Source organism: Macrobrachium rosenbergii, chromosome 45 (assembly GCF_040412425.1).
Source record: "Macrobrachium rosenbergii isolate ZJJX-2024 chromosome 45, ASM4041242v1, whole genome shotgun sequence".
In the NCBI taxonomy this organism is placed as follows: Eukaryota; Metazoa; Arthropoda; class Malacostraca; order Decapoda; family Palaemonidae; genus Macrobrachium; species Macrobrachium rosenbergii.
Window position 1 is genome coordinate 32,086,468 of NC_089785.1, and position 27,304 is coordinate 32,113,771.

General features: G+C 36.6%; 1 protein-coding gene across 2 annotated transcripts; it reads left to right on the plus strand.

Annotated features, from left to right (window-relative positions):
- The first annotated feature begins 1,506 nt into the window (after positions 1-1,506).
- Positions 1,507-27,010, plus strand: psidin (phagocyte signaling impaired). Of its 2 annotated transcripts, none has more exons than XM_067088945.1 (17): positions 1,507-1,768; positions 4,466-4,690; positions 7,307-7,500; positions 8,780-8,917; positions 10,418-10,578; positions 10,802-11,022; positions 11,607-11,776; positions 17,306-17,469; positions 17,947-18,140; positions 18,776-18,945; positions 19,142-19,285; positions 19,905-20,038; positions 20,446-20,598; positions 21,283-21,403; positions 21,954-22,077; positions 23,247-23,518; positions 26,492-27,010. In XM_067088945.1, exons 1-17 carry the CDS (start codon positions 1,708-1,710, stop codon positions 26,771-26,773), a joined length of 2,928 nt encoding a protein of 975 aa, XP_066945046.1. In that variant the 5' UTR covers positions 1,507-1,707; the 3' UTR covers positions 26,774-27,010. The 2 variants fall into 2 exon arrangements, with proteins under 2 accessions (XP_066945046.1, XP_066945047.1); XM_067088946.1 differs by having other exon boundaries at positions 1,698-1,768; positions 7,307-7,516.
- Positions 27,011-27,304: the final 294 nt, after the last annotated feature.

Consider the following 27,304-nt stretch of genomic DNA (forward strand, 5'->3'; position numbering starts at 1 on the left):
AATAACCGATACGCCGGCAAAGTGGTAGAGGAAGCAATAAAAGTAATTGGAAGAAATTCACAAACGAACGCATAACACAAGAAAAAGCAGCAGAATAAAAGGTGACTACGAAATTGACAGCAGGTTTCCTTACAGTCAGAAAACAGATAAGCTACCCATATGAAGATAAACACACGTGAGGTAATGGCAGAGATGCACTCTGAGAGAGTATATATTGCTTGAGTCTAAAGCCAACCCAACCTGGTAGGCCTAGGCCTACCAAGACTAGGGCCTACCTGTCCTTGTGATAAGGAGCATTAGGCATAATGCTCTTAGAACATACTTGGAATCAAGGCCTATAACATAGTGAGACAGACACACATTATATATATATATATATATATATATATATATATATATATATATATATATATATATATATATATATATAATGTGTGTCTGTCTCACTATGTTATAGGCCTTGATTCCATGTATGTTCTAAGAGCATTATGCCTAATGCTCTTATATATATATATATATATATATATATATATATATATATATATATATATATATATATATATATATATATATATAATAACAACCTACTTTTCGAAAAATTAAATCAGATAAACTACTCAGGGATGAAAATGCTTAAAGCTAAAGATTAATACTTAAGTTAAACTGACCTTAGGAGTACAGTAAAACCAAGGGTACCAACAGCATGAATGAATGAATAATAATAATAATAATAATAATAATAATAATAAGAAGAAGAAGAAGAAGAAGAAGAAGAAGAAGAAGAAGAAGAAGAAGAAAAAGAAAAGCGCGAAGTCTGATGAATAAGATAATCAATAGGAAAACTGATAAAGACATTTGTTACAATACTGCAATAAAATTCCCTTGCAAAATATATGTTTTACAATTCGGTCCCAATTATGTCAAGTACATAGACATTTCAATCAAGAAATGGTGATTCTAAACATATTCGTTACCATAGTTCTGTGAGCAATAAATTCCTCATAGGAGGGAGCACATGCATATATAATTTTTATGAAATGCCATAAACAATTAAAAAATAAAAATTATCGTTATAACAGCTAACAAATATTTGACATTGTTTGTGCCATAAGGTTGGAATGCGGTACGATAGGCCTTGGTCTAGGGCAGCCAAGCAAAGCCATTTTAACTACCTGTTGAAATTGCATTGGGAATCAACAATTTAAATGGAAATTTCCATAGCAGAGCATAATTTAAATTATTTTAAATGACTGAAAGTTTTGTGGTATTCGGAATAAGCGGTAAAATTTGTAGCTGTTTGAGGTACGCGAAGCTAAAGTCACTGTGGTTCCGTTCGTAAGAACACTGTAGTATTTCCACAAAAATGTTAACGAAAATTTAAAATTATCATGATATAAGTTTGGTTAATTTAATTTATAATAAATTAATACAATGAATTTATTTAAATTTTGATTTTTTGAACTGTAAAATAGCAGTTTTATTATTGTTTTTTGCTTCGTGAAATGTTTGCAGAAAATTGTGCTGAAAACAGATGATGTCCTTTAACCGCAATAATTATGTTAATGTATGCAGCCAAACAACGCCGTAAATTACATTTTTACAAACGTTGAAAGTATTGAATTTTAATAGTATCTAATCTGAGAGTGAAACAAAGCCAGAGAAACAACTTACGTCCAAAATTACCAAACCATAACATTGGGTGCAAACATGGCTGCACGGGCGCATGTAGACGATTCCGTGATTGAGAGAAGATTACGTCCCATTTATGGTGAGGCCGCGCTCAATTTCATTTCCGAGTCGGTGCAATATTAGGTTAGAGCAATCCCTTAAATGCAAGACCAAAATCCTGCGGAGGAAGAGTGTATCCTTCGAATACGGGGAGGGACAAAAGAGGTTTGGGGACGTCTCCCAGACCTCTGGCTGTCTTACTCGGTCGGTGCAATGGTTCGAAATTTATCCAGATATTTGCGAGGGTTTCGTGACAGCGGGTTTTGAGGGTTGTAGGTTGATTGGGGTTGAGGTTGAAGGTCGAAAAGAGGAAATAGGGAAGACGCGGTGGGATAGCTTGGGGGAAATCAATCCAGGCGAAGGACAGACTCAGGATAAGGCGACAGGTCAGAGGCTAAAATGGAAGGTAATTTTACGCCTTTAAATTTTTGCAAAAAATTATTTTTAGTTTGCCCGTGAGCAGTAAAATTAAATAAGCCTTAGCCTATTGTATTTATTTAGCTTCTAGGTAGCCTAATGTAGCATTTGCCTTTGACTTTTCCCACAATTTACTGTTATTTTTTGTCGGTCGACTGTAGTTAACATTTAATTAACATCAGAAGCTGTATTCTGGCCATCCTGGAATGCTATCGCGCACGCGTACCGTTATAGGGGAGCTTTTGGTTAAAAGTGAAGCTTCCTTCACTGGAGTGTCTGGGGGCAGAGCCCCCTGGCTAAGTAATACAGCTTGCTTGGTTAGGTTAGGTTAGTATAGTTCCTTTTATAATGGGTTTCCTTAGCCAGTCCCTTCTTGAACATGGCTCCCTAATGACTTGCACATGCACAGAACCTTTCCATAACAACAACATGGCAGTCGGGTCTTTCTCACAACGATTTCCCTCCACACAAAACCCCGCATTCCCAAAGGGTCCCCCAATTTAACTGAGCACCATCAGAGTTTGAGGATAAACCTGGGGGTACCAGGTCCTTCGGGTAGAGTGCAGAGTAAGGGGTCACAAATCACTTGGGGGGCCGCCAGTGTCCAGTGGGCCAAGCCCCCTTGGCCAGATTAGGATGCAATATTTGAGGTTAGATTAGGTAGGGGTAAGTCTGATTATGTCGGATTATCCCAAAGAACATTAAAATACATATACTAGATGTGTCCCTCTTTGACGTGAATAAATTCCATAAGCTCCTTAATTAATGATGTATTCAGTGACACTTGTTAATGAAAATGGGGCTTAAGACAGATGGTAAGTTTAATTTTTAATTAGCACTATAATACAAGGAGAGATAGAATTGTAGTTGGAAAGATTCTTAATACTTATGATGAAAAGTGAAAGGGTAAAATCGGTGTAGCTACAAGTTTAAGTAACATTGTTCAGAAGCTTTTATACTTTTTTTTATTAGTTTTAAAGCAGTGCATCAAAGTCATGCTTTAGAGAAGAGTAATGTACCACATATGGAAGATGTAACAACAGTTGAGTATGATACAGCTTCTAGGAATACACATCTTGTGCTGCATTGTGCATCAGGGTTTAGTCTCCTCAGTTCTGAGAGTAGAATAATATTTCAGTTTTGTGTAACTCTCGCAGTCCAGGCTAAATATATACAGGCAGTCCCCGGTTATCGGCGGGGGTTTCGTTCCGATGGCGTGACGAAAAGTGATTTTCGGCACTTATTGGCGCCGATAACCGGGTATCAGCACCAAATCCTTCTTGTTCTTCCAGTTGTCCGCAAGGAAAAACTGGAGGGGTCTGAGATGCAACCTCCCCAGGGAAACAAACTTCTCTATAACCGGAGACCAGCGCCTCTGTCAGGTATGTATCGGTGCCAATACCCAATTATTGGCACTGATAAGTGGAAGTTGGCGCATGTTGGCGACGAAAATCACTGATTATCATTGCTAGACAAGCGCTGTAAAACTGGATCGCCAATAACTGGGGACTGCCTGTATATATTAAGCACACTCCTAGACCGGGCTAAATTTAGGGATGGCCAATTTAAAAAAAAAAAACACATCAATGGAAAGAAGATATGCATATGCACATAGTATATATAAGAAAAATTCTAAAAAATTTTCAGAACCTTCCAGGGCAAGTTGAAAGTGAATATTTCCAACCCTGTGCAGGGCCTCTTTTCCAAGACAGTCGTAGAAATATGCTTTTTACCAAGTTATAAATGGTTTTTTTTTATATTTTTAATTTTATTTTGTAAAATTATAATTACAGCTCACACAATATCATAATAGATAAGAACTAAAATCAGCAACAAATTCTGAGTATATTTATTGTAAAATATTTACAAGACGTCATGGGTTCAGGAGTGGCAGTGCATTCTCCCATGACATCTCACATCAAACTGATATCCCTCCCTCCTCCACTGAGCTACTAGACTGGCTGTTTAAGTGTTGCCAGAAGTCATAGCCCATGGAAGTGATCTGATCACTTTTCCCACAAAGTTCGTTCAAACTGTATGACGTTAAATCTTGAACATATGTATATGTTATCCAGACTCCACCACAAAGCCATATGTAAGCATATAGGCTATGTATGTTACCCGTCCACAAGAGGTTAGAGCACTAACCTGGTCATGTCCAGACTTGACTCCATGTCCCCATCTCTGTCTTGCTGTTAGATTTCATTACTCTTAAAATAGTTTGAAGAACAGTATAAGTATATTTTACTTGTTTGATGCTTATATGCATTCCATGTGTAATATTATCTACGAGTTTTATCGTATTGAATTATTCTTTCAGAATGGTTGGACACGGGCAATAACAAGAAGGCTGTACAAGAGGCAGATAAAGTTTTGCGCAAACAGGCCAACCTTCACTGTGCCAGAGTTCTCAAAGGCCTTGCACTGCTTCGTCTTAATCGGCGGGAGGAATGCGAAAACCTTATCTCTGCCGTCATTCAAGAATGCCCAACAGATGAAGCCACCTTACAGGCTCTTACAATATGTTTTCGGGAGATGCACCAACGTAAGTACTCAGCCATTCTACTCTCTTGGCATCTTGGGACTTGTTCACAACAGGCTTAGGGCCTGTTTTAAGTTTTAAACAGATACTCTTTAATATGTTAATGCCATCATGTCAACCTAAGCCGGCTACTGTTTGTGTAATTATAACTCTTGATAGTATCAGTTACTGGTCCAAATTTTTTATAAATGAAAATTTACTTGCGCATTTAGGGAGTTGATTTTGTTTAAAGCTTTCTTAGAGAGAACTTTCAGGATGAAATTGAATTATTTTCTCTAGGTGTTATGTTTACCTTTGTCTATTCACTGAGTAGTCTGTCATATATTCTGCGTGTTACCTCCATTCCATACACATTTGACATCTGAATATATCTTCAGTTTTTAGCCTGATTAAAATTCCCAGCCTCTGAATTATAATATACAGTACTCAAAATTAGATAATGACTTGTCAACAGCCAGTCCCAAGCTCAGACAAATTGTGTGTGATGACTTCGTCAGTAAGGGCAAACATATCTTTTAAAAAAGGTGGCAGACCCAAAAACATATGACCCTTAGTGCAAAGTTACTTGCCACAAGCAGTGCATGCAAAAATTCCGTATGGGAAATAGACAAAGCAATTTTAGTAAAAATTAGTATGATAAATGTTGCATTAATGTTATGAAAAGTCATGTGAAGTGGTGAGGATGATAGCTAGAAGAAACATGGACATCAGTTGAATTCTGAGTGTAAGAGATGAAAGTATTGGAACATTAATAATTGGTGCCATTAGGCAGGTTGGCGCTGTCATTGTAACCTTGTGTGGTGCATCGTAGGCATTACTTAAGATTCTTTGCAGCATCCCTTCGGCCCCTAGCTGCAATCCCTTTCATTTCTTGTACCATACCTCCGTTCACATTCTTTCTCTTCCTTCTTACTTTCTGCCCTCTCTGACAACTTTTTCAGCATTATTTACAGCACCGAATGACTATAGATCCCAGTGCTTGCCCTTTAGTCCAAATTTTATATTCCAATTCCATTTCCATAAATAATTGGTAATGACACGGACTAAGCTAATTTCTTGTGAAATGGCTTTGAGACAATACGGAATGAAGTAGGCTTATTCTGGAAGATAATGTGACAGAACATCGGTAAAAGAATAATGAAAAACATTTTATGAAAGGTTATCAGGTGCGGTGTCAGAAATGCTATAGCCAAAGGGTATACAGTACTCCGTATGTTGATCAGACTCCTGTTATTGACATAGTGTAAAGAATCCATTTTTGAGTACAGTACAGTAGATACAGTGTACATTTGTAGCTTTAGCCAATTGTATATACTGTACATCTTGTGAATTTACACTTAGGATAATGATTGAAAACAGCTATTTACAATTTTTTCTGGAAAATGGATTCATAGCTTACATCAAATAATGATAAAAAGCAAGTCATTCAATAAGACTACAGTACTTACAGCAAAACTTAAATGATTGCATTGTACAATGTTTCTCTCTCTCTCTCTCTCTCTCTCTCTCTCTCTCTCTCTCTCTCTCTCTCTCTCTCTCTCTCTCTCTCACTCACATCTTTCAGGATGGTACCCTAAAAAAGAAATTTTAACATTTACCAAATTGTATGTGTGTGTGTGTGTGTATGTGTGTGCTTACATAGCTAGTGGTATATAGTTCAGTCTCGGCTCTGCACATTCATTTGCACCTGAGCAATTCATTTGCATTTTTTCTGTTGAGTGATTTGTTATATATATGCAGTTGCTCTGTGAAAGATGTGATTAGGGGAGCAGAGCTGGTAAGGAAGCTGCAAATAATATTGGGGTTACTGTAATATTTAACATCTGAAAAGATTAAAAGGGCCTTGGGATGATGGAAGGTAAAGCCCCCAGGGTCATATTGAGTAACAAGCGGTTAATAAAAGCAGATAGAGAGCCTCTCGAGAATGAACTGTGAACTGACTGACTGTTTGAAAACCTGATGAGGGAAGGGATAGGAAGACAAGATTTTGACAAAATTGAAAGATAAATGAATAAATAGGTGATAAAATATGGATCCTAAGGAGGCATTTGGCCTAGTGCTAAGACAAGCAATTACCCTTCTGCTGCCAATGCAGATGATTTGTTCACTTATATATTTCACCAAATAGACTATAGAATGCTAAGATTCATAGCCAGGTTGCAGTTGGGAAGATCATATTACAAATGAAGTTGTAGAGAGCTGATGTCCAGCAGCTGGAAAATAGACTTGAGATATCAGTGGATGAGCTGGTTTGGTCACATATTGAGAGGTAAGAAGGAACAGTAAATCAGAAAAGTTGAAGACATGGAAATAATAGGCGAGGATATCCTGGACGTTATGGAAAAAGAGCTTAATAAAAACTTCAGCTAGACGGGAATTCTGGAGGAAAATCACAAGGCAGACGAGAGCTGGGAACTCATTTTATGGCTAACCCCAAAGATTCGGGTTTGTTGCCAGCTCATGCTTTATAACTCCTGCTTAACCTGCTGTTTAGCTGCCTGTGTACTAAAAATAATTTAGATTATGACATTGTTGAATGCCCAAATGGGTCTGAAAAGGGCAGTACCTTATTCCATTCTTATGTTGACTGTATCTGTATAAGCAATTTTTTTTTTGCAGCTGACCGTATTTGCACCGTTTATGAAATGGCCGTCAAGTCAGAACCCAGCAACGAGGAACTTCTCTCTCACCTCTTCATGGCTTATGTGAGAATCGGCGACTACAAGAATCAGCAGCAGACTGCCATGAAGCTGTATAAGCTTAAACCAAAAAATCCCTATTATTTCTGGGCCGTTATGAGTCACGTAATGCAGGTATGCGGTGTTATAGGTATGGCGAAACAGGTTTTCATGTTTGGGGTGGGTTTCTCTTTGAATAGTCAAGAGTTTACTTATATTGATTTTATTATTATTGTTTTGAAAGAGGAAAAAGGTTTTGAAGACATGCGTGGGATTGTTCTTTAAAGGCATTTTTTCTATCTAAATTCAGATATCCTTGGTATGTTAAAAGTTAGTGTCAAGGTTAGAATAATGCACAATATCTTTTTACGAGGCGGAAAAGAAATTTCCTTTATGGTATTCCCTCTCTCATGAAAACCCAAGTTGTTTAGGTTTGGAAACCTCAACTAAATAGCACCTCAACTTACAGACACTTTGGGATTTTGAATTTCTGACAAGTAACAGAGTTTGTTAAGCAACAAAGACCTATATCAAAGCCTGCACGTGAATGTTTTCCAGATAATCTTGCTGCTAACCACAATTCCTAACTTAAACTAACCTTTGCTTTACGCTTGACATTAAATTTAAGGAATTTATTTTAAAAATGATAACATCTAAAGTGGTACCCAAGCCAAAGGTATGATGAAGTGGCTGTAAGTACAGAAGTTCATGAAGTTGAGGTGTTACTGTCAGTGGTTCTCAACCAGGGGAAATTTCTGAGTTTCAAGGGTGGGGGGAAATTGTGAACACAGGTTGGCAGGCTCAAACTGGCTCTAGGACCACACAATACGATGGGCTTTCTCTCCGCAAGCTTGTGTATTTGTGTTAGTATTTTGTTGCTTATTACAGGTAGTTCCCGGTTTATGGCAGGAGTTCCGTCGCGGTGGTGCACTGTAGGTTGAGAATCGCTGTAACCAGAAGCATCATAATTATAATGGGAATAAGTAGCACTTACGGCACCATAAGTGCCAAAGTCTGGGTAACGGCACCGTAAATCCACTTACGGTGCCAAAAAATCAGGGTTAACGGCGCCATGAGTCCAGAACGACGTAACCCGGGGACTGCCTGTATTTGGAATGCACCTTTTGAGGCAGACAACTTTGGAAAGGGGTTGGGAATGACATTCTAACATACAGTGAAAGGGTGCATGGGCCAAAGAAGGGTTGAGAACCACCATAGGTATACTGTGTGTGAAATTTATAAAGAGAAGTAACAGTATCATAATGATTTATACAACTAGTGTGGATATATTATTTAGCTCTTTAATCATCAAGTTTCTTAAAACTGTAGGAAAGGTCATCATCTGAAAGGAGTCAGTTTCGAGCTGACCTCCTGGAAAAGAATGTAATGTTATCTCCTGATATTTCTCCTAAAGGCTCACAAATCTGTTGACCCTAAGGGGAAGAAAATCAGCCTTCTTCTTGCGGAAAGAATGGTAGACATGTTTGTCAGAGACGGGAAAATTGATGCAGAAGCTGAGGTGTTAACGTATCTCCATATTTTAGAAACTCAGGTGAGTTAACAAAATTCTTTATAGAGTTTCTCTCCCGTAGGGGGATAGGGTCTTCAGTGTACCTTAAACACTGCACTGTAGTCGTTACTTAAGGTTCCTTGCATCATCCCTTTGGTTCCTAGCTGCAACCCCTTTCATTCCTTTTACTATACCTCCGTTCATATTCTCTTTCTTGCATCTGACTTTCCACACACTCATAACAATTGTTTCTACATTATTTTTTCAGCACTAAAGGACCTCATAGGTCCCAGTGCTTGGCCTGTGGCGTAAGTTTTATACAGTATTCCAATTCCAATGTAGAGGTTCCCAAATTGATGTTTTAAAAGAAATAAGGTCTGTAAGCTGTGAAACGGCATAGTTATGATATGAAGCACAAAGATCTATTTTGTGTTTGATGGGAAATAGGCTAGGATGCATAATCTAGAGAGAAACAATGCAGTTTATTCCAACCAGCATTAAGTGTTTGATAGCTCTCTTTCTGAAATTATTTATTTTTTTGTAATTGTTTAAATCACCCAGATTGGAGAGTGAATATTTTAATTCTTTCTTTGAGTGTAAATAAACAGCCAGGTGAAGAGTACAGTAATGTTTTGCCCCTGTGAGTAAAAATGATGAAATTAACTTCAGTACAGAATGTCTCCATGATTATTCTTCTAAGGCCACTAAAATAAAAAGAATTTTTGTTAGCTCATGTCATAGTTTAAGAAATTCAAATATCTCCATAAAAGCCTAAAACTACCCTTATGCTTTATGTTGTGTATTAAAAATTACAGTTAACATGAAATATCTAAGAAAAATGTTGAAATCTAACCAAGAGTTTGTATCAAACATTAGTGTGCTTACAACAGAATTATGGAACATGCATCCTAGGCAAACTCAGAACATATCCTGCTCACCAGGAGGCTTGAAAAGAATTTCATCATTTGAAGTCCTTGCGTTCTTTAGTTTATAATTCCCAATGGAAACTATTGGGACTAGGGCCAAAAAGAATTGAGAATTTGATAACTTACTGTGTAGGCTGCGACCATACCTCAAACCTCACTGGGTTATAGATTGAGTGGTAAATTGCACTCCTGTGTGGTAGATGTTCTTAGGTAACTTCCTGTTTAAACATTTCAAACGCATTGTTAGTATGCAGAGTCCAGAGATACACACCAGGCCTCTTATCCCTTGCAACATATTACCACTTTCACAGGCGGCTAACTTTTCAATGGCCTGTGCTAGACAAAGCCTGCTTAATCTAAAGTAACTAAGTAACCCTAGCTATGTTGCTCTGCTATTCATTTTCCATCCATTTCCTTTGGTCTCTCCCAGCCAGCTGTCTAACTTCTGCAACTTCATTTTGTAACTGTCTTCACATCTTGTTAAAGAACAAACCCATTGTGAGGTAGCCCCATCAAGAGTTTAGAAAAAGTAACTCAGGGGTGTAAATGAATAATGGAATAAAACAAATTATTGAGTCTCCCAGTGTTTTCATTGCACCTTATCTTTCATTTCCAGAATAAGTATGCTGAAGCCCTAGCGGTATTAGATGGACCCTTGTCTGAAAAGGTCATCCATCAACCACAGAATTTTTTAGCCTTGAAAAGGGCGACCTACCATGCCCGTTTAAACCAGTGGGAATTGGCCTCCTCTGTATGTAAGGATTTAATTATCAAGGAGTAAGTTGATAATGTATCTCGTATGTGAAAGTATTTGGTATTAAAAGAACCTTGATTAGTTGTAACTCCATAATAATAATCTCCTCCTCATCATTCGTGTTTCTGAGTCAGGTTTTTTAATTTTGCCCAAATATCAGTCTGGTCCAAGTTCTTGTAAACCATTAATAATGGCTTTATTTTTTCCCTAATAATTTAGGTCACTTTATTTTCCTCTTTCTCAAAGACCAGATAATTGGCAACACTATGTCGAGTACATTCGCGTCATGATGGAGCTAAAGTTAGCTGGGAATTCAACCAATGACCCACTTGTTGAGACGGCTACCTTTTTATCGGGTGTGAAGCAACGAGAGTCAACCCACAGCAGAGGGCCTTTATTGGGACTTTTGCAGTTAGCTCTAGTACTTCAAGAAAAAGGGATGGCAGAACGAGTAGAGGAATTATGTGGTGAGATTTAAAGTCATGTCTGTTATGTACCTCATGCCTAGTACAGTAATCCAACTTCTTTATATTGTTTAATAATTAATATCTTGTGTCCCCCCCCCTTTTTGTTTTTTAATCCGAAACAAAAAACTGTGTGTAATATATTCTTGTAATTTCTGAAGAATTGATAGTTTTGTTCTAAAGGGTCCACAATAATATAGTTGTTAAAGGCGCGAATAGAATTTTGTAAAAGCTTTCAAACCCCTCTCTTGACTGAGGAGAAGGGTTCGAAAGCTCTTGTAAAATTCTACTCGAGCCTTTAACAATTATATTATTGTAGACCCTTCGGTACATTTATGAACTCTCGTGATAGAGAGTTTTTCTCCTAATTGGTGTTTTATTATTATAATTATTGTTCAGAAGATAAACCCTATTCATCTGGAATAAGTCTTTGACTGGAAATCCAATTTTCCAGAGAATATGGTGTTCATTTGAAAGTAGTAGCAGCTATTGGAATAATAGAACTTCTGTGAAAATATTTTACTGTTGCCAAAATTTGTTGTATTAATGTAAATTCTCTCTACTGTAATTTTTTTTTCTTTCAACAGGAGACTTTGTGGAGATACTCCAGGAGTATATTCGCGACTATGGGGACAAAATGTGTTGTTACGGTGATATTGTTAACTTCTTACCACTTGTGCCAAAAGATCGAATTTCAAGTTTCCTGGAATTTGTCAAGGGGCTCGTCCAGTTTAACGAAGAAGGGATTCCTGTAGATGTAAGTTAATGTTAAAAATTATGGGAATTTATCTGTTTATTTATAAGTGCAATTCACCAATACAGTCGACCCACGGTATTCGTGGGGGATGCGTACCACTACCTCCTGTGAATAGCTCAAACCCGCGAATACTTAAAACCCCTCAAAAAATGCTAATAATTGCCTATTTTGATACATTAGTTCAGAACACAAAAAAAACTCTATTAAAAATGCCTATACCTGAATATTTTAATAGTTTTATCACAAAAAGTGCATTTAATCATGAAAATGATATGAAAATACAGTAATTTGTGAATATTTCTCCATGGAAAATACCGCGAACAGGCAAATTTTCCGCAAATGTGTACTTATGTTCCATAGAGAAATTCACGAATAGGTGAAGCCGCAAATCCGGAACCGCGAATAGGCGGGGGTCCACTGTAATTTAATTTGATGATACCCTCCGTGGTCTTTCTCTTTTTCTGTATGTACAGTTGCCTCAAAGTATTCCTTTACCTGCTATCCTTATCTTTTACGAAAATGATATGGTAACACCGCAGTGAAAGCCTATTTGTCTTGTAACGACAGACATGAATGGTCAAGCTATTGGTATGGCAATGCTCATATTTTGTAAACACTTTTGTAGACATGTTAATGACAAATGAATATTAGTTTACATTCCAATTGAAATGAGTAGTTGTTACATAAATAGGAAAATATAGTACAGAGTAATAAAAATAGCAGTGGTAAAAATCATAGTCAGTCCTGATTAATAGTATATCGTCAACCTTTGTTACATTCAGGTGTGGCAGGCGTTTACTGAAACCCAGCTTTACTTCATTGTAGATATTTGGGGTCATTTTCAGAACATAATTATTTGAATGGAAATACGCTTTCGATTTACATAATCCATCAATTTATGAACTGGAAATTCAACCTATGAATATAATTTCATAAAGGCGGATATGATAGCCATTGACGGGGTATGATACGGAAGGCTTGGGGCAAAATTAATAGACAATCCAATGTATAAAGGAACAAATATATCCAGTGTATCACTCAGATTTTTTGTTATTTGAGCCATGTCTCACCATAGTAGCTTAGATGGAAATATCTTTGGGCGATAATTGAACTCGAGTCATCAGGGTAACATCACATCTTAACCACTCTGATGGTCTTTATATCAGTGGTTGCACACCGATAAATTCAGTGCTTAGATATGATATGAGAGAGAGAGAGACTCTGAACTATGGTTGGTTTAATTTTCTGTCAGTTTCATTGGTATTATTAAACAATACTGTATAGACCTCTTATAATACCTTGAGAATGACAACAGGGACTCGATTAGATTAAAGTTGTATAACCATTTGATTATATAAGATAAGTCCGATATCGTTGTGTCTTCGTCAGTACTTATTATAATACGGTGACGGTATGAAACGTTACTGAAGTCAAACCAACTGTTTCGTAGATCTCATTCAACATTTAAAATTTCCCTCCACATGTGACCGAACAAAACATCAAGAAGAAATCATCAATGCTATTTTCATTTTTATTAAAGTAAAATCCATGATGATCATTCGCAGAATAGCAAGATATGAGTTCATGACACCTGTAGTTCGAGAATTTATCGGTTGTCAAAGACCCACTTGACAACGGAATTACCCTAGGGAATGTAATTAAGTGCTTCGTAAGATTTTTCACTTTTAATGCTGGATATTTGTATAACTGAAATAATTAGCAATTTGACCTTGCAACTAGATGCACCATAGGTGGTGCATAAAAATAAAGAGATGGATTGAATTGCTTTCAGTAGTTTTCAGGTTTCGATTTTTCTCTACATTTAACATTAATTACTAAATTTCCCCCTCAGTTCAGCTGGTCCTTGGACCTAATCATTGGTAAAATACAAACCTTTTATAATTAAATAAGTGTGAATTTTCTCTATTAAAAATGCAGTTTACATCATTTTCAATACACCCAAAGCATTAAAAGTGAGGTTTTCTTAGGAATTTTGATGATTTTTCTGCTTACGACAATTTTAGGCATGTCCTGTGTTACACGTGTGATATTCAGTGTTTAATCACAATCATAACTTTTTATTAACCTTTTGTTTTAGGAATCAAGCAATACAGATTAATTGAAGCTATATTTTTTTTTTGTCCAATTTCCATTCTCATAACATTCCTTACATTCATGGTCAAGGTTTAGTGAAATCACTATGGAAATCAGCCTTTATTTCTGTTTATACAGTGTTGAATTGTAAAAATGAAAATAAATAAAACAAGATCATATTTGAAACAAATATGTGTCCATCCACCACTATGTGCAATAACTTCTTGCAGTCGGTTTTGCATTGACGAGATGTGGTCATACACAACTTGTGGGTTGAGGCGGAACAGTTCTCACTCGTTGAGAACATGCTGGAAAAGACACTGGTGGTTACGTTCCTGACCCTGCTCCCAGCTGTTGACGATGTTCCCCCAGCCATTTTCGATAGGGTTCAAGTCGCATGCTTTGCTCGATCCGGGAAGGAGAACAATGTCATGCTGTTCAGCAAACCATGCTCGGACAATCCTCGCAGCATGGATGAAACAGTTGTCGTAAAAGAAATAATATAATTGATTAACCATTTGTTAGAACAAGGTAGAAGGAGAAAAATTTAGATTTTTAATATAAATGACCACAAAGTAATGCAGTTTAGTCCAGCAAAAGGAGTCACAATAATAATTAATAAAGGGCTTGAGTAGTAAAGGAGAAGGGGACTTGCGAGTTGTGTGTGTATGAGAATATTTGGTCTACTTTTCATGAAGAAGCAATAGAGACCTTTTAACAATTTCACTGGCTTTATTTGGCCACTTCAGATTCATCAGGGAATGTAGATCAATGATGTTTATGTAAGATCCTTTTGCATTTAAAACACCAATAAATCCAAGACGAAAGTTGTATTAAGTAATTTGAAACTACTTTATGACCAATATCAGCAACAAGTTAATACAATATCAGTTGTCAAGAAAGGACATTCATATATGAAATACTATTAAAAAAAAATGCACATACCTGCATGAAAATTATCTGCTCAGGATAGGGAAGAGCATAAGTGTGAACACAAGGAACCATCACCTCCAAAATTTCGAGATACTGCTCAGCATTGAACCTTCTACTGATCTCAACCAATTCACCAACGCCATGCAGGTGTATCCACCCCCAAATGTTACAGGTGATATGGCTGCTTCTGGCCACTTGATAAATATTCATTCTGTCTGTCATATCTGGTGTTATCACGCCTCCAGCAATGCAGAAAACCATGCGTGTTAGAAGTGAAGGTCTTTGCGTCTTTGAAAATTACTCTGCCCCAGAAGTCTAACCCCTCTTCCAAATAACGTTGAGCAAATTCCAACCGTGCCGCTGTATGCCGATCCTCCAGCTTTTGTTTCACTGCCAGAGTCCTATGGTGGATACTGTCTATTTCTTATAGTTCCAGCCAGTGTGATTTGTCTCTTGTGACAACTGCATTTGTAAGTGGGCTTTTGCATGGCTACTTACATAATTGCCTTATCTTCTTTTGGTGGTCGTTTTTCTTGGCCTTTCATTGAGGTTTCCAAACTCCTCCCAACTTCAGCACCAAAGTCTTCCTTTTTTCAATGAAATTCCCAATTCTCTTGCAATATGTTTGCAAGACATGCCAGAGTCTCTCATGCCTAGAATTTTTCTCCCATCACTGATTCTTTGTTGATTACGATCCATTGTCACACCAGTCACTTAACCACTACTGAAGCGAATGACATTTTGGACTAACAGTGGTCATGACATCACTTACTGGTCATTCTCTCTCTCTCTCTCTCTCTCTCTCTCTCTCTCTCTCTCTCTCTCTAATCGAGTCCCTGTTGTCATTCTCAAGGTATTATAAAAGGTCTATAGAGTATCGTTTAATAATACCAACGAAATAAAAAAAAAGTAAAACCAACCATAGTTCAGTCTCTCTCTCACTCTCTCTCTCTCTTTCTCTTATCATGTCTAAGCACTGAATTTATCGGTGTGCAACCATATCTACCACTGATATAAAGACCATCAGAGTGGTTAAGGTGTGTTGTTACTCTGATGACTCCAGTTCAATTATCGCCCAGAGAAATTTCCATCTAGGCTACTCTGGTGAGATGAGTCTCGAATAAAAAAAAATATGAGTGATATGCTGTATATATTTGTTCCTTTATATGTCGGACTGTCTATTAATTTTTCCCCAAACATTCTGTATCATAACCTGTCAATGGCTATCATATCTGCCTTTATGAAATTACATTTATAGGTCTTGAAATTTGCAGTTTATAATCTCATTACTTTATAAATTGATGGATTATGCAAATCGAAAACGTATTTCCATTCAAATAATTATGTTCTGAAATTGACCCCAAATATCTACAATGAACTAAAGGTGGATTTCAGCAAACACTTGGGACACCTGAATGTAACGAAGGTTGACAATGTACGATTAATCAGAAATGAATATGATTTTTACCACTGCTATTTTTATTACTCTGTACTATATTTTTTTATTTACAGGCGGTCCCGGTTTACGACGGGGTTCCGTTCTGCGCCGTCAGAACCCGAAATCGTCGTAAGCGGAAAATCGTCGAAAATCGTCAAAAATCATAAGAAAACCTTACTTTTAATGCTCTGGGTGCATTGAAAACGATGTAAACTGCATTATTATTGAGTTTTACATCAAAAAACCTTCAAATTATGATTATTCTGCCATTTTGGGGCCATATTTCTTCCGTCGGATCGGCGCGTGACGACGCGTCAGAACCCCGGAACATGCGTCGTAAGCCAGAAATAATTTCTGATGAATATATTTGAAAAGCGTCATAACCTCGGAACGTCATAAGCCGGAACCGTCGTAAACCGGGGACTGCCTGTATTTAACAACTCATTTCACTGGTAATGTGAACTATTTTTCATATATCATTAACATATTGTCTACAGTAGTGTTTAGAAAATATGAACATTGGGATGCCAATAGCTCGACCATTCATACCTGTCGTTGCAAGACAAAAAGGCTTTCATTGTGGTGTTACCATACCACTTTCATAAAACTTAAGGGTAGGGGGATAAAGGAATTCTTTGAGGCAACTGTACATAAAATTTCAAAATAGTAGTACAGTTGTCATACATGATTAGTAATTACAAATGTGTGTGCACATTGCAAATGATGGGTTTTCCATTCCTTGTAATGCTTTCCATTCCTTCCTTGTTCCTTCCATTTTTCTTACTCCATTCTGTAAACTTGCTGAAAAATTTCATGGTTTTTTTTTGACTGCATGATCATTATGATTGTTAATAATAGTCTACAGTGTTTTATCTTTTCCAACTTAGCTGTCCGTCTTTAAATTTGCCTCACTCCAAATGTTACCTTGCATTTACAACATGAACAAATCCTTCTAAGTCATCCCTGAGAGTTTAGAAATTTGCCTGGAGAACTGTTGGTTTGTTGGGATAAGTATGCAGTACCTTCTGCTTAGTCTCATTGAGTTGTTTCGTTCCACTCAACAGGTAGAGGCTGTGTATCGTAATTTATGCTGGTTGCAACTTACAAGAGCTTTAGGACAGCAGGAAAGCTTGAGTGTGTCAGAGCATGTCCAGTTTGCTGACACTTTAGTGAAGTTGTATAAACAGACCTTACACTTGTCTTCGCACATGGCAGATACAGACATTAGGTATGGCCTAACTAGTTTTCTTGAAGTAGTCTGCAGTTCCATCTGATTTTGCCTGATTTTGGAAATGATAATGTTTACAAAGTATTATGCCTTAAATATTAGTTCAATAACAGATATGCATAGTTTTGAAAATATAGAAAGTATAGGCAGTCCTCTAGTTATGACAGAGATCTGTTCCTGAGGCAGTGGCTTAAGTCCGATCTTAACTTTTGAAAATTTATAAAAATAATAGAAAGTGTGGTTGGCTTTCACACTGGAAAGATGGCGACACTTACTTATTTACATGAGGGAGCTCGGAAACTAGTACCCAGCCTAATGTGGCCTTAACTTCAGACTTTTGCATTAAGTCTGAGACAAATTTTTTTATGAATATTTTTGAAAAGCATTGTAAGATCGGTTCGACTTAAGTTGAGATTGTCATAACTCAGGGACTGCCTACTTTCTCTCAGTGTCTAATTCCTTTGTTTGTTCACCCAGGCCGGGGGATGCATATTTAATTTTAGCAGCTCACAGTTACCTGACAGCCATACTCAAATGTGGGGTTACCACGAATGATGTTGACCCACGCCACTTAATACTCAAGGTTGCAACTATCTTAGAACAAGGCATTGAAATCTCCAAAGCAAACTTCCAGTTGAAGCTATTACTTATAAAGATATACAATATGATTGGTAAGTTGTTGATCACTTATGTAATATAATTGTTGTTATTATTCAGAAGATGAACCTATTCATATGGAACAAGCCCACCATAGTGGCCATTGACTTGAAGTTCAAGCTTCTGAAGAATATGGTGTTCATTTGAAAGAGGCCACACAAGGTAATAGGAAATACAGAAAGAAGAGATCGGTCATTAGAAGAGAAAAAATGAATTAATAAAATAGATAAAAATGTAAGTAAATGATTAAATTGTAGCAATGTAGGTATTGAGAAGTGGAGGAATATTATGTAGTTTGCAGACAATGTAGTGTAATATTCTTCGATTCTGAGTTCAGTCAGGTTACTATATGTCATGGATTTTATGAACCCATTGAACATAATTATCCCTACTTCAAGTGAATGGTTCCTGGTAAGACCAACTTGATAAATCTTGTTGTGCTCATGAACGCTTAACGTAAGGGGAACCGTTAACTCACAACCTTGTCCTAAGTCTTGGTCTCCACGCGTATGCAGTGTTTGTGATTACTTACTTTCCTTGATGTTATCTTGTAAGTTACATCAAGTTTTTACTGACGAATAGATCTCAGGATAGTGTAATTTTACTCTTTCCTCTTTATTAATTATGCTCAATATTTTCTCTCCAACAGGTGCCACAAATGCCTCGCAGACTGTGTATGAAAAGTGTGATCTAAAACACATTCAGCTAGATACGCTAGGTCACGTTTTGGCTTTGCAGTCTGTTGACTCGGCAAATTACTCCGTCACCACTGACATAATCTCTTTAACGCTCAAATTTTTCATGGCCAATTACAAAGATGTAAGGACTTTCAAGTTTTAGTTTTACTGTGTAAAATTAAGTTTATCGTTTTGTACACTATTTTGTAAATTCAGTTTTTGCTAAAGTAATTATCTTATCTTTGCTATCTGCTCATGTCATAAGTCTGTCTAGACCCATTTGTGCTTTATATTATTTGTCTGAATTGTACCAAGTATGTTGATTTCTTTATTTGCAGACTTCTGATCCATTAATATCTTCATACAAATATGGATCTTTAACGAGAATTCCAGAATTTGTGGATTTCCGTGAAAGATTGAATAATTCCCTCCATTTTGCCATACTGACAGCAGAACAGATGTTGTTGGATTTAACTATGGAAGTGAGTAATTATTATGATTGTTGTCGTTGTTTGTCAAATGTGCAGACACTCAGTGGAACAAGTGGACTTGCAAAGCAAGCTTTCATTGAATAGAATACCCCTGTTTGAAAAGGAGAAACAGAGAGAACAAAATGATAGATACCAAACAAAAAGAATTACCAAACTGGTAAACACTTGAACAAAAAAAAAAAGCTGTAGTCTGATGCTGAAGGGGCCACTAAATTTGAAGTTATGATGTAGAAGTTTTGCTTGCTTGCACTTCAGAAGATAATCTGACTAATGGAACAAACTTTAAATAAATATTGTCATTATCATGTTAATCAAAAGGAGCTTTTAATGTTAAATTTACAGAATAAGATAGAAATCTTGGCAATCTGTTAACTACAAAAATACCAGTTACATGAAATTATAAAGATTTTGTCATTTTAGAATAGGGCTCAGGTATAATTCTTTGGCCTTGACTCTCAGTGCACAGAAATATGTATGAATCTTGTTATAAACTATATTTGTTTTTTAGCTCTTGAACTATATTAATTGCCAGAAATTTGTTTATTGATAATCTTAGGTTGGTTGTGACCCAATGTAAGACTAGGTATTCAGTTGGATGTTGTCCCAACAGGTGAGCTCTCACAGCCAATTTTTAGAAGCTGTACAACAGATGGATATAGATCCCACCACAGACAAAACAAAGTGGGAAGAACTCTGTGACAATCGAGACTTACGGGTTATGAACACCTGGGAACCACTGCACAGGTGAGATCAATGTTTATAGGGGGTTGGGGCAATTGGAGTCGGTTTTAACAGGCTGTCTGTTGTGCAATTTCCACAGCACACTCCCTGATGTTCATGAAAGTTCTTTGCAGCTTCTTTTTGGAATAATTTTCATTGTTATTTCACTTTTATTCTTCTTGTGTCTCCTTGGTTTTGTCACAGCTGTTCAGTGTTTTTTGTTTTGCTTTACTCAAAGTTTTGCCCCTCATGACAACGCAATTCCTTATCAACCATACGAGCTTACACATGTGATTTGACACTTTGGTTAAACTATTTCATAACTAACAACATCTTGATAAAGTAAAAAGTAAATAGAGTAGTTTAGCATGGGGCTGAAAGCCTATTGTTCATCCACAAGAAAAGAATGACGGAAGATTTCATCTCCCCAGGTGTTTGCAAGAAAATGATATCAAAGCCAGTGCAGAGGCAGACATTGCTTTGTTGAAACTCCGCAATGTCACTTTACGAATGGTGGGTGCAGCGTCCAGGCTTGGCCACTCAAAGGTGAATAATGACCAAGCTTCAGCCAATAAGGAAAACAGGTATGGTCAGTTGACTGTTACTTTTCATCTGATATTTCCACCTTTTTTTTTTTTTGAGACATTTTCTTTTAGGCAGAAACTCATGTATGTCATCATCATTGTCATTATCATTGTCAGTAGTTGCTACATTACAGGTTTCCCTGTAATAGAAGTAAATGTCAGATGAGTGCCCTCTACTCTCATCTAACCCTACACTTTTTACTTGAATATCAACCTGTTCTGAGTCCTTGTTTGTACCCTTTATCTATGACCAACAGCTTTGTTTCTCCTCCTCCTCATCTGTTATGCAGCTTCTGGAAATCTCATTTCTTATCATAGTCTTTTAATAGTCAACATTTTTCAAAATCTTCCTTTTGTTGATAAATGTGCAATTCTATGCTACTTAGATGGCTGCTCTTATGTACAGTATTATAAACTTTAATTCTTGTTATTGGTGGGGTACTCATATTTAACAACATTTCTATGATCTTTCCACTGTAACTAGGGTGTTCTTACCTTAATTTAATACCTTCTTGATTCTGGACTGTATATACAGTGTGATTGTAGTTACCAACTCATTTTGATAACTTCGGAAGGTTAAACAGACAAAGTATTTAATACTTTGTAATAGATTGAAATAGACTTTGCCTACAAGTACTTATAATTCTTATGTTTGTAATTGCGACTTTTTCTTCCCAATAACAGTGGAATCATGAACGGTGAAGCAAATCAGTCGAGTGATGCACAGCTTCTAGTAGAACTTACAAAGCGCCTTGAAGAAGAATATGAAGAATGCAGCAAGTACAGCAACAATAAACCTCCTGAGGTGGGAGTTTTCAACTTTTGACAGGCAGCACCATCATTGTTTAGCTTAAGATTTTCTCCTTGTGAATTCATTAACAAAGTATTTTGTAGTACTAGAAAGACTGAAGTTACACTAGAGCTAGTTTCTGAAATTAAAAGTTGAGTAGAGTATATTTTACATAGTTATCTAAATTTGTTGTTGGAGTTATCCACTTGTAATATATTGATTCTAAGATCCAGTTTTAACAATAAATTACCTGTGATATCAATTATTAATTAATTTAATTTAGTCTTAAATACTGCAAATTAGCTAGTATGAACTCCAGTAAATATGTTATAATGTTGAATTTTAAAATTTAATCTAGGCTTAGTTGTAAATTTGGAGCCACATCTAATGATATCAGTCAGATATCTTGTAGAGTGTTTAGGTTCCTGTTAAAACATTGTTATGACATTGATCTTCAAACAAATTGTCATCACATGCACAAAGAAGTTGCATAGACAGGGGGGGGAATGACTTGCTTTTCTTGTAGGAATGGTTTTTCAATTCGTTTTCTTACCCTTTGTTTCAGCTACCACTGCAAGGTCCAGATCCGTCCAGAATATACCTCTACACATCCAGAAATTATATTCCAGTCCTAGTCAGACATTCACATATTTTACAACAAGTCCACTCCTGCACCCAGAGTTCAGTTGGTATGCATTATTATTATTCAGTAGATGAAACCTATTCATATGAAATAAGACCACAGAGGCCAGTGACCTGAAATTCAAGCTTCCAAAGAATATGGTGTTCATTAGGAAGAAGCAAGAGGAAGTGAAGGGAATTACAGAAAGAAGAGATCTCACTTATTAAAGAAGAAAAAAATAAATTAATTAATAGATAAAAATGTATTAAAATGCATCTTTGCTTGAACTGCTGGGAGGATGTGTGTGTTGCGTTACGGTTAAGGTCATGCAGAGTGCATTTTATTTTGCTTTTCATTAGAGTCTGCTTAAAGTACCTTACATAGTAATAATACTGTAATGGGAGAAAGATTTTTTTGCAGAAATGGGTCTGTTTTTCTTTAATTGTTGAAGGACTGTTTGAGGTAAGTCCTTGTTAATGTCATTAGCCCCCATGTCTCTACTTTCTGTATCAAAATCATTAATTGTTATTATGGACACGTTAGTCGTAAATAGCCTTGTAATTTGCAGAACACACCAAGGTACCAAAAGTGACTGGAAAGAAGAAACTCTGCTGATTCCATTTTGCATCAATTATGGGCATTACTTTAGGTTCTTTGTAGTGTCCTTTCAGCTCCTAGCTGCAACCCCTTTTATTCCTTTTACTGTACCTTTGTTCATATTCTCTTTCTTTTATCTTACTTTTCTCAGCCCTCTCCTGACAATTGTTTCACAGTGCAACTGTGAGGTTGTCCTCATGTTACACCTTAAAACCTTTTTTCTCAGTTTCCCTTTTAGCGCTGAATGACCTTATAGGTCCCAGCAATTGGTCTTTTGCCTAGTGCTTTGTCCTTCATCTTTAATTGCAACTCAGACCCATTTACAATTTAAGGTTTGTAACCACAACAATGTTTTTAATATAAAACTTGTTCTTATAAATACCCACTAATTATAATTTCCAGTGCTCTCTTCCTTTCCCTTCACACCTTAAGAGACTGGCACAGATGATGGATAAGTAATCTCAGCTTGCAGGCAGCGTCAGCTGGCACACATCAATGGGGATTTTTTCTTTGAAACCTTGTAGTTTGTGCATCTCGGTGTGTTCTGTACGCAATAAGGCTTTTTATGAATGTTGGGTTTGTATAAAAGTGTTTGTATTGTAGAAACTCAGTTTTTGAAGCTTTGTTAACCATCCACAGGGATCGAGAATTGTTCAGGAGAAAGCATAAAACAAGCCAGGGAAGAAATTGAGGATTTGATAGCGCTACATTTACAGGACCTAGAGTCCTTGGAGACGAGTACCCCCAGAGTATGTCCCGGTGTAAATCCCCCAGCTCTCGCACACCTCCACCACCTCTCTCAAACTATAGGCCTCGTTGCCGTGCTCCTAGGATGCTGTTTCGTTATCTTAAAGCCCATCAAAGCTGCCGTTTCCAAGAAGAACAAAAAGAGAAAAGAACCTGTAACTATGGTAAGTTTTGGTGTGTGTATTATTCCTCATGGGCTACGTTGTTATGTTTTACTTTTTATCCATTCCTTTTAAGCCCTTTCTATGTAGTTCACCCTGTAGGGGGCTAGTGCCGTTATTGCACCTAACAAAGTGCACTGTAGGCATTACTTAAGGTTCTTAGGAGCATCCCTTTTGCCCCTAGCTGTAACTCCTTTCATTCATTTTACTGTACATCCATTCATATTCTCTTCCATCTTACTTTCATCAACCCTCTCCTAACAATAGTTTCCTAGTGCAGCTATGAGGCTTTCCTCCATTTACACATATAAAACCTGCTTTACTCTTAATTTCCCATTGAGAGCTGAATGACCTCATAGGTCCCAGCACTTGGCCTTTGGTCTTAATTTTGTACGGGATTCCAGTTCCTGTGCAGTGTAGCCCTACTTTGTCCTTTCCCAATTTCCACCAGTGATGTAATAAAATGAATCCTCAGGCTAGTCCATTAGGAAGAAAAAAAAGTATACCTTAGTTTAACCAGACCACTGAGCTGATTAACAGCTCACCTAGAGAGGGAGGGCTGGCCCAAAGGATTAGACTTATTTTACGTGGCTAAGAACCAACTGGTTACTTAGCAATGGGACCTACAGCTTATTGTGGAATCCAAACCACATTATAGCGAGAAATGAACTTCTGTCAGAAATGCAACTCATTGGTCTGAATAGGTTACTCTCTATATACATAAAGTACTACTGATGTTTTTATAATTTTCTGTCACTAAATACTAAAATTTTATATTTACTGGCAAGCATTTTGTCAAGTGCCCTGTCAGGGTGTTTTAAGGATCATTCTGTTTACTTGCTGTGGCATTTATGATTTCATTTGGAAATACCCTTTGCTGGCTTTGTTAGTAGACCTGTAGCTCCATATTACTTTAATTCTTCATATTTTTTTTTTCTCTTTATATTTATAGGCCATTCATTTTTTCTACATTCAGCAGTATTGCTTTTGACTGTATATTGTCCTGGCTGACATGTATTTGTTTTACCATTTTAGTCACGTTACTTCAGGCACGGCTCACAAACTCAGTGATTCTTTTCACACAGTTCATGTGGGTTAAGTTTTCTGTTTGGGGTAGGCTGCTTGTCTAAGAATTACATTCTCTTATTCCCCAACCACACACACTGAAAGTGCATATTTTCAAAAATATTACTTGACTACTGTGATAGGATAGAAATGAAAAGACAAACTCTTGAAGATTAAGAGCCTAATGTACTTTCGACTGTACACTTCGAAAGGCACATTGTAAAGTGATAACCCCATCCTCAAGGTAAGTTGCCATTTTCATTATTTCCTTGTTTTTTATTGTCATATATGCCTCTCATGAAAAATAATAAGGACTTTTTATTGTTATCAGACAGTTTTTACTGTGGTCTTGTTAGCCTACTTTTAAATAATGATTCTTCTTGGGGTTAAATCCCATGAGGGTGTGTCTGTCCAAAATCTTTTGTTAGGCCCAAGAAAAGGTTGTTGGACATGAGCCCTGTAACAAACCATGCCTCTTAAAAAGAGGCAGGATGGATAATTGAGAAAATACAGGTGGTAAAAGGATTCCACATTATGCAATCTCAGGAATGTTGGGAAATTTGTTATTCTCCACTTGTTAAGATTTCATTTGTTTTGTAATCACACTTACAGTAGTTAGATTAGGATATGTATAGAAGGCAATTTATTAATTTTGCAAGTGGGCACTCCAACAAAACAAGATTGCATTTCAGGTGTATGCATTTTATTTTCTATCCCCTCATTTATTTATGTACCACCACCTTCTGTAACTTGTCTCTCTCTGCGGGCTGATTTCCCTCTGGAGCCATCTTGGGTTTATTATAGTCTGTTAATGTCCATTAGGGTTTTAAGTTGAAGCTTTAAAGAAAGGAGAAAGTATTTTAGTTTTCTGCATTATAGGCTGCTATTTAGTTTTCTTTCTATTTTATTATACAGTAATACCTTGATCTTACATGCTTCGAGTTGCGCAAATTCAGACACACAAACTTTTCATTGGAACCTAACTAATTGGCATAAGCAATTTTTTCACAGACAAAATTTGCAAAATCTTCAAGAAACCCTGCAGTAATTCATAAGTTTTTATGCCTTTGTGTAAAATTGTATGAAAAATTTGTATTTTTATTTTTGTACATTAATACTGCATGATACTAGCATACTTTACAAAATCAATCAAAATCACAGCAGCTGTCAGTTTAAACATCTCTCTCTCTCTCTTGGTAATTTAATAAAGTATTTGATTTGACTATGAGTTGTATTCTTGTTTCTCTCTCTCTCTCTCTCTCTCTTTCTCTCTCATAATCTGTAGTTTTATAGGTAAATGTGAACTTACTTTTTTTAATAAAATTTTTCATATTTTCCATGCTACAATTGCAACTTTTTGCATTCACATAGTAAATTATTTAAAAATTTTAAAAGAATAAAATAGATTCAGAGTCTTTTCTCCAAGGATCGGAGAGAGGGGGTGTAACCTAAACTCGGTTATCTTGACATATTGATCACGAAGGGTAGACAATGTTGCCTACTGATGGTTGGAAGGATATTGAAAAACTCTCTCTCTCTCTTTTTCCAAAGTTATTCTCTCTTTCTCTGTCATAAATCATGAATAATTTCTCTTTCTCTCTCTGAATAGTATTAAGCTAACTCTTAAATGAAATTAAAATGCTTTGGGACCGTGGTTTTGTCATAATTAGGGTTTAAACTCCTAGAAATGAGCATTTGCTGTATGTATTAACATTTTTATTGACCTTGCCAAACTTACGCGAATCCTCACCTTACACGAGGGGTTCTGGAACCTAACCTCGCATCAGTTCAAGTTATTACTGTATACATAAGTGTGGCTAAAGATGTGAACAATACTTTAGGGCCAGCCCTAGGAGTTGACTTCAACTTGGTGATCGGTACTGTAATTAGCTTTCCTTTCCATTTCAACAGCCGGAAGTGGTTCCTCAGTTCATGAACTACATCACATCCCTGTCTAGCGATCTTCAGAAATTTGAGAAGGCCATTAGTGACAAGTGCAAGGAAGTCAAATCGAGTGCGGAGGAGAACAGCCAAAAGGGTTACTCCTTTGTGGAAATATCTTCTCCTCTAACAAGTCACGAAGATGCCAAACAAGTGTGCGAAAAAATAGAGCAAAGTTTTATTAAGAGCTTAGGAAATCTTTCATTTTCTATAAGCAATAAAGTTAAGTATGTGTCATCTCTTAAACTCTAATGTTGAATATTTTTTTATCTCCAATAGATGTCCAGCCGAGCTTTCTTTGGTGACGCTCGGCTGGTCATTTTAACATTATTGGTCTCGTTTTCAGACCATGAGTAATCATTATTACACTTGTTTATAATGAAAATATATGATTTAGATTGTGTATTTGTTTCCTTTTGAGTGTGTGAAAGATATATGCATTTTTGTAGAAAATGGTTTTGTTTCTTACTAATATAATTTGGTTGTAAATCTTTCTATGCTTTACCTTTTCATTGTGATTTATTTAAATATTTATTCCATTTTAAGTTTAATTGTGAACAGTTCTCTTAATTGTGGCAGGTGCAGTATTTTAGATTTATAAGACCTTGCAGGACACTTGCAGATTGGCATTCAAAGTGGCTTTTTGGCCACTCCTGGGATCTGTTTTTGTAATTATTGATGGTCAGCCTTCCAATTAAGTGACAAACCCAGTATTGCATAACTTAACTTATTCACTTATTGAAAGACTAGCATTGTAGCTAAAAATATGATCTTGGTTGGCAC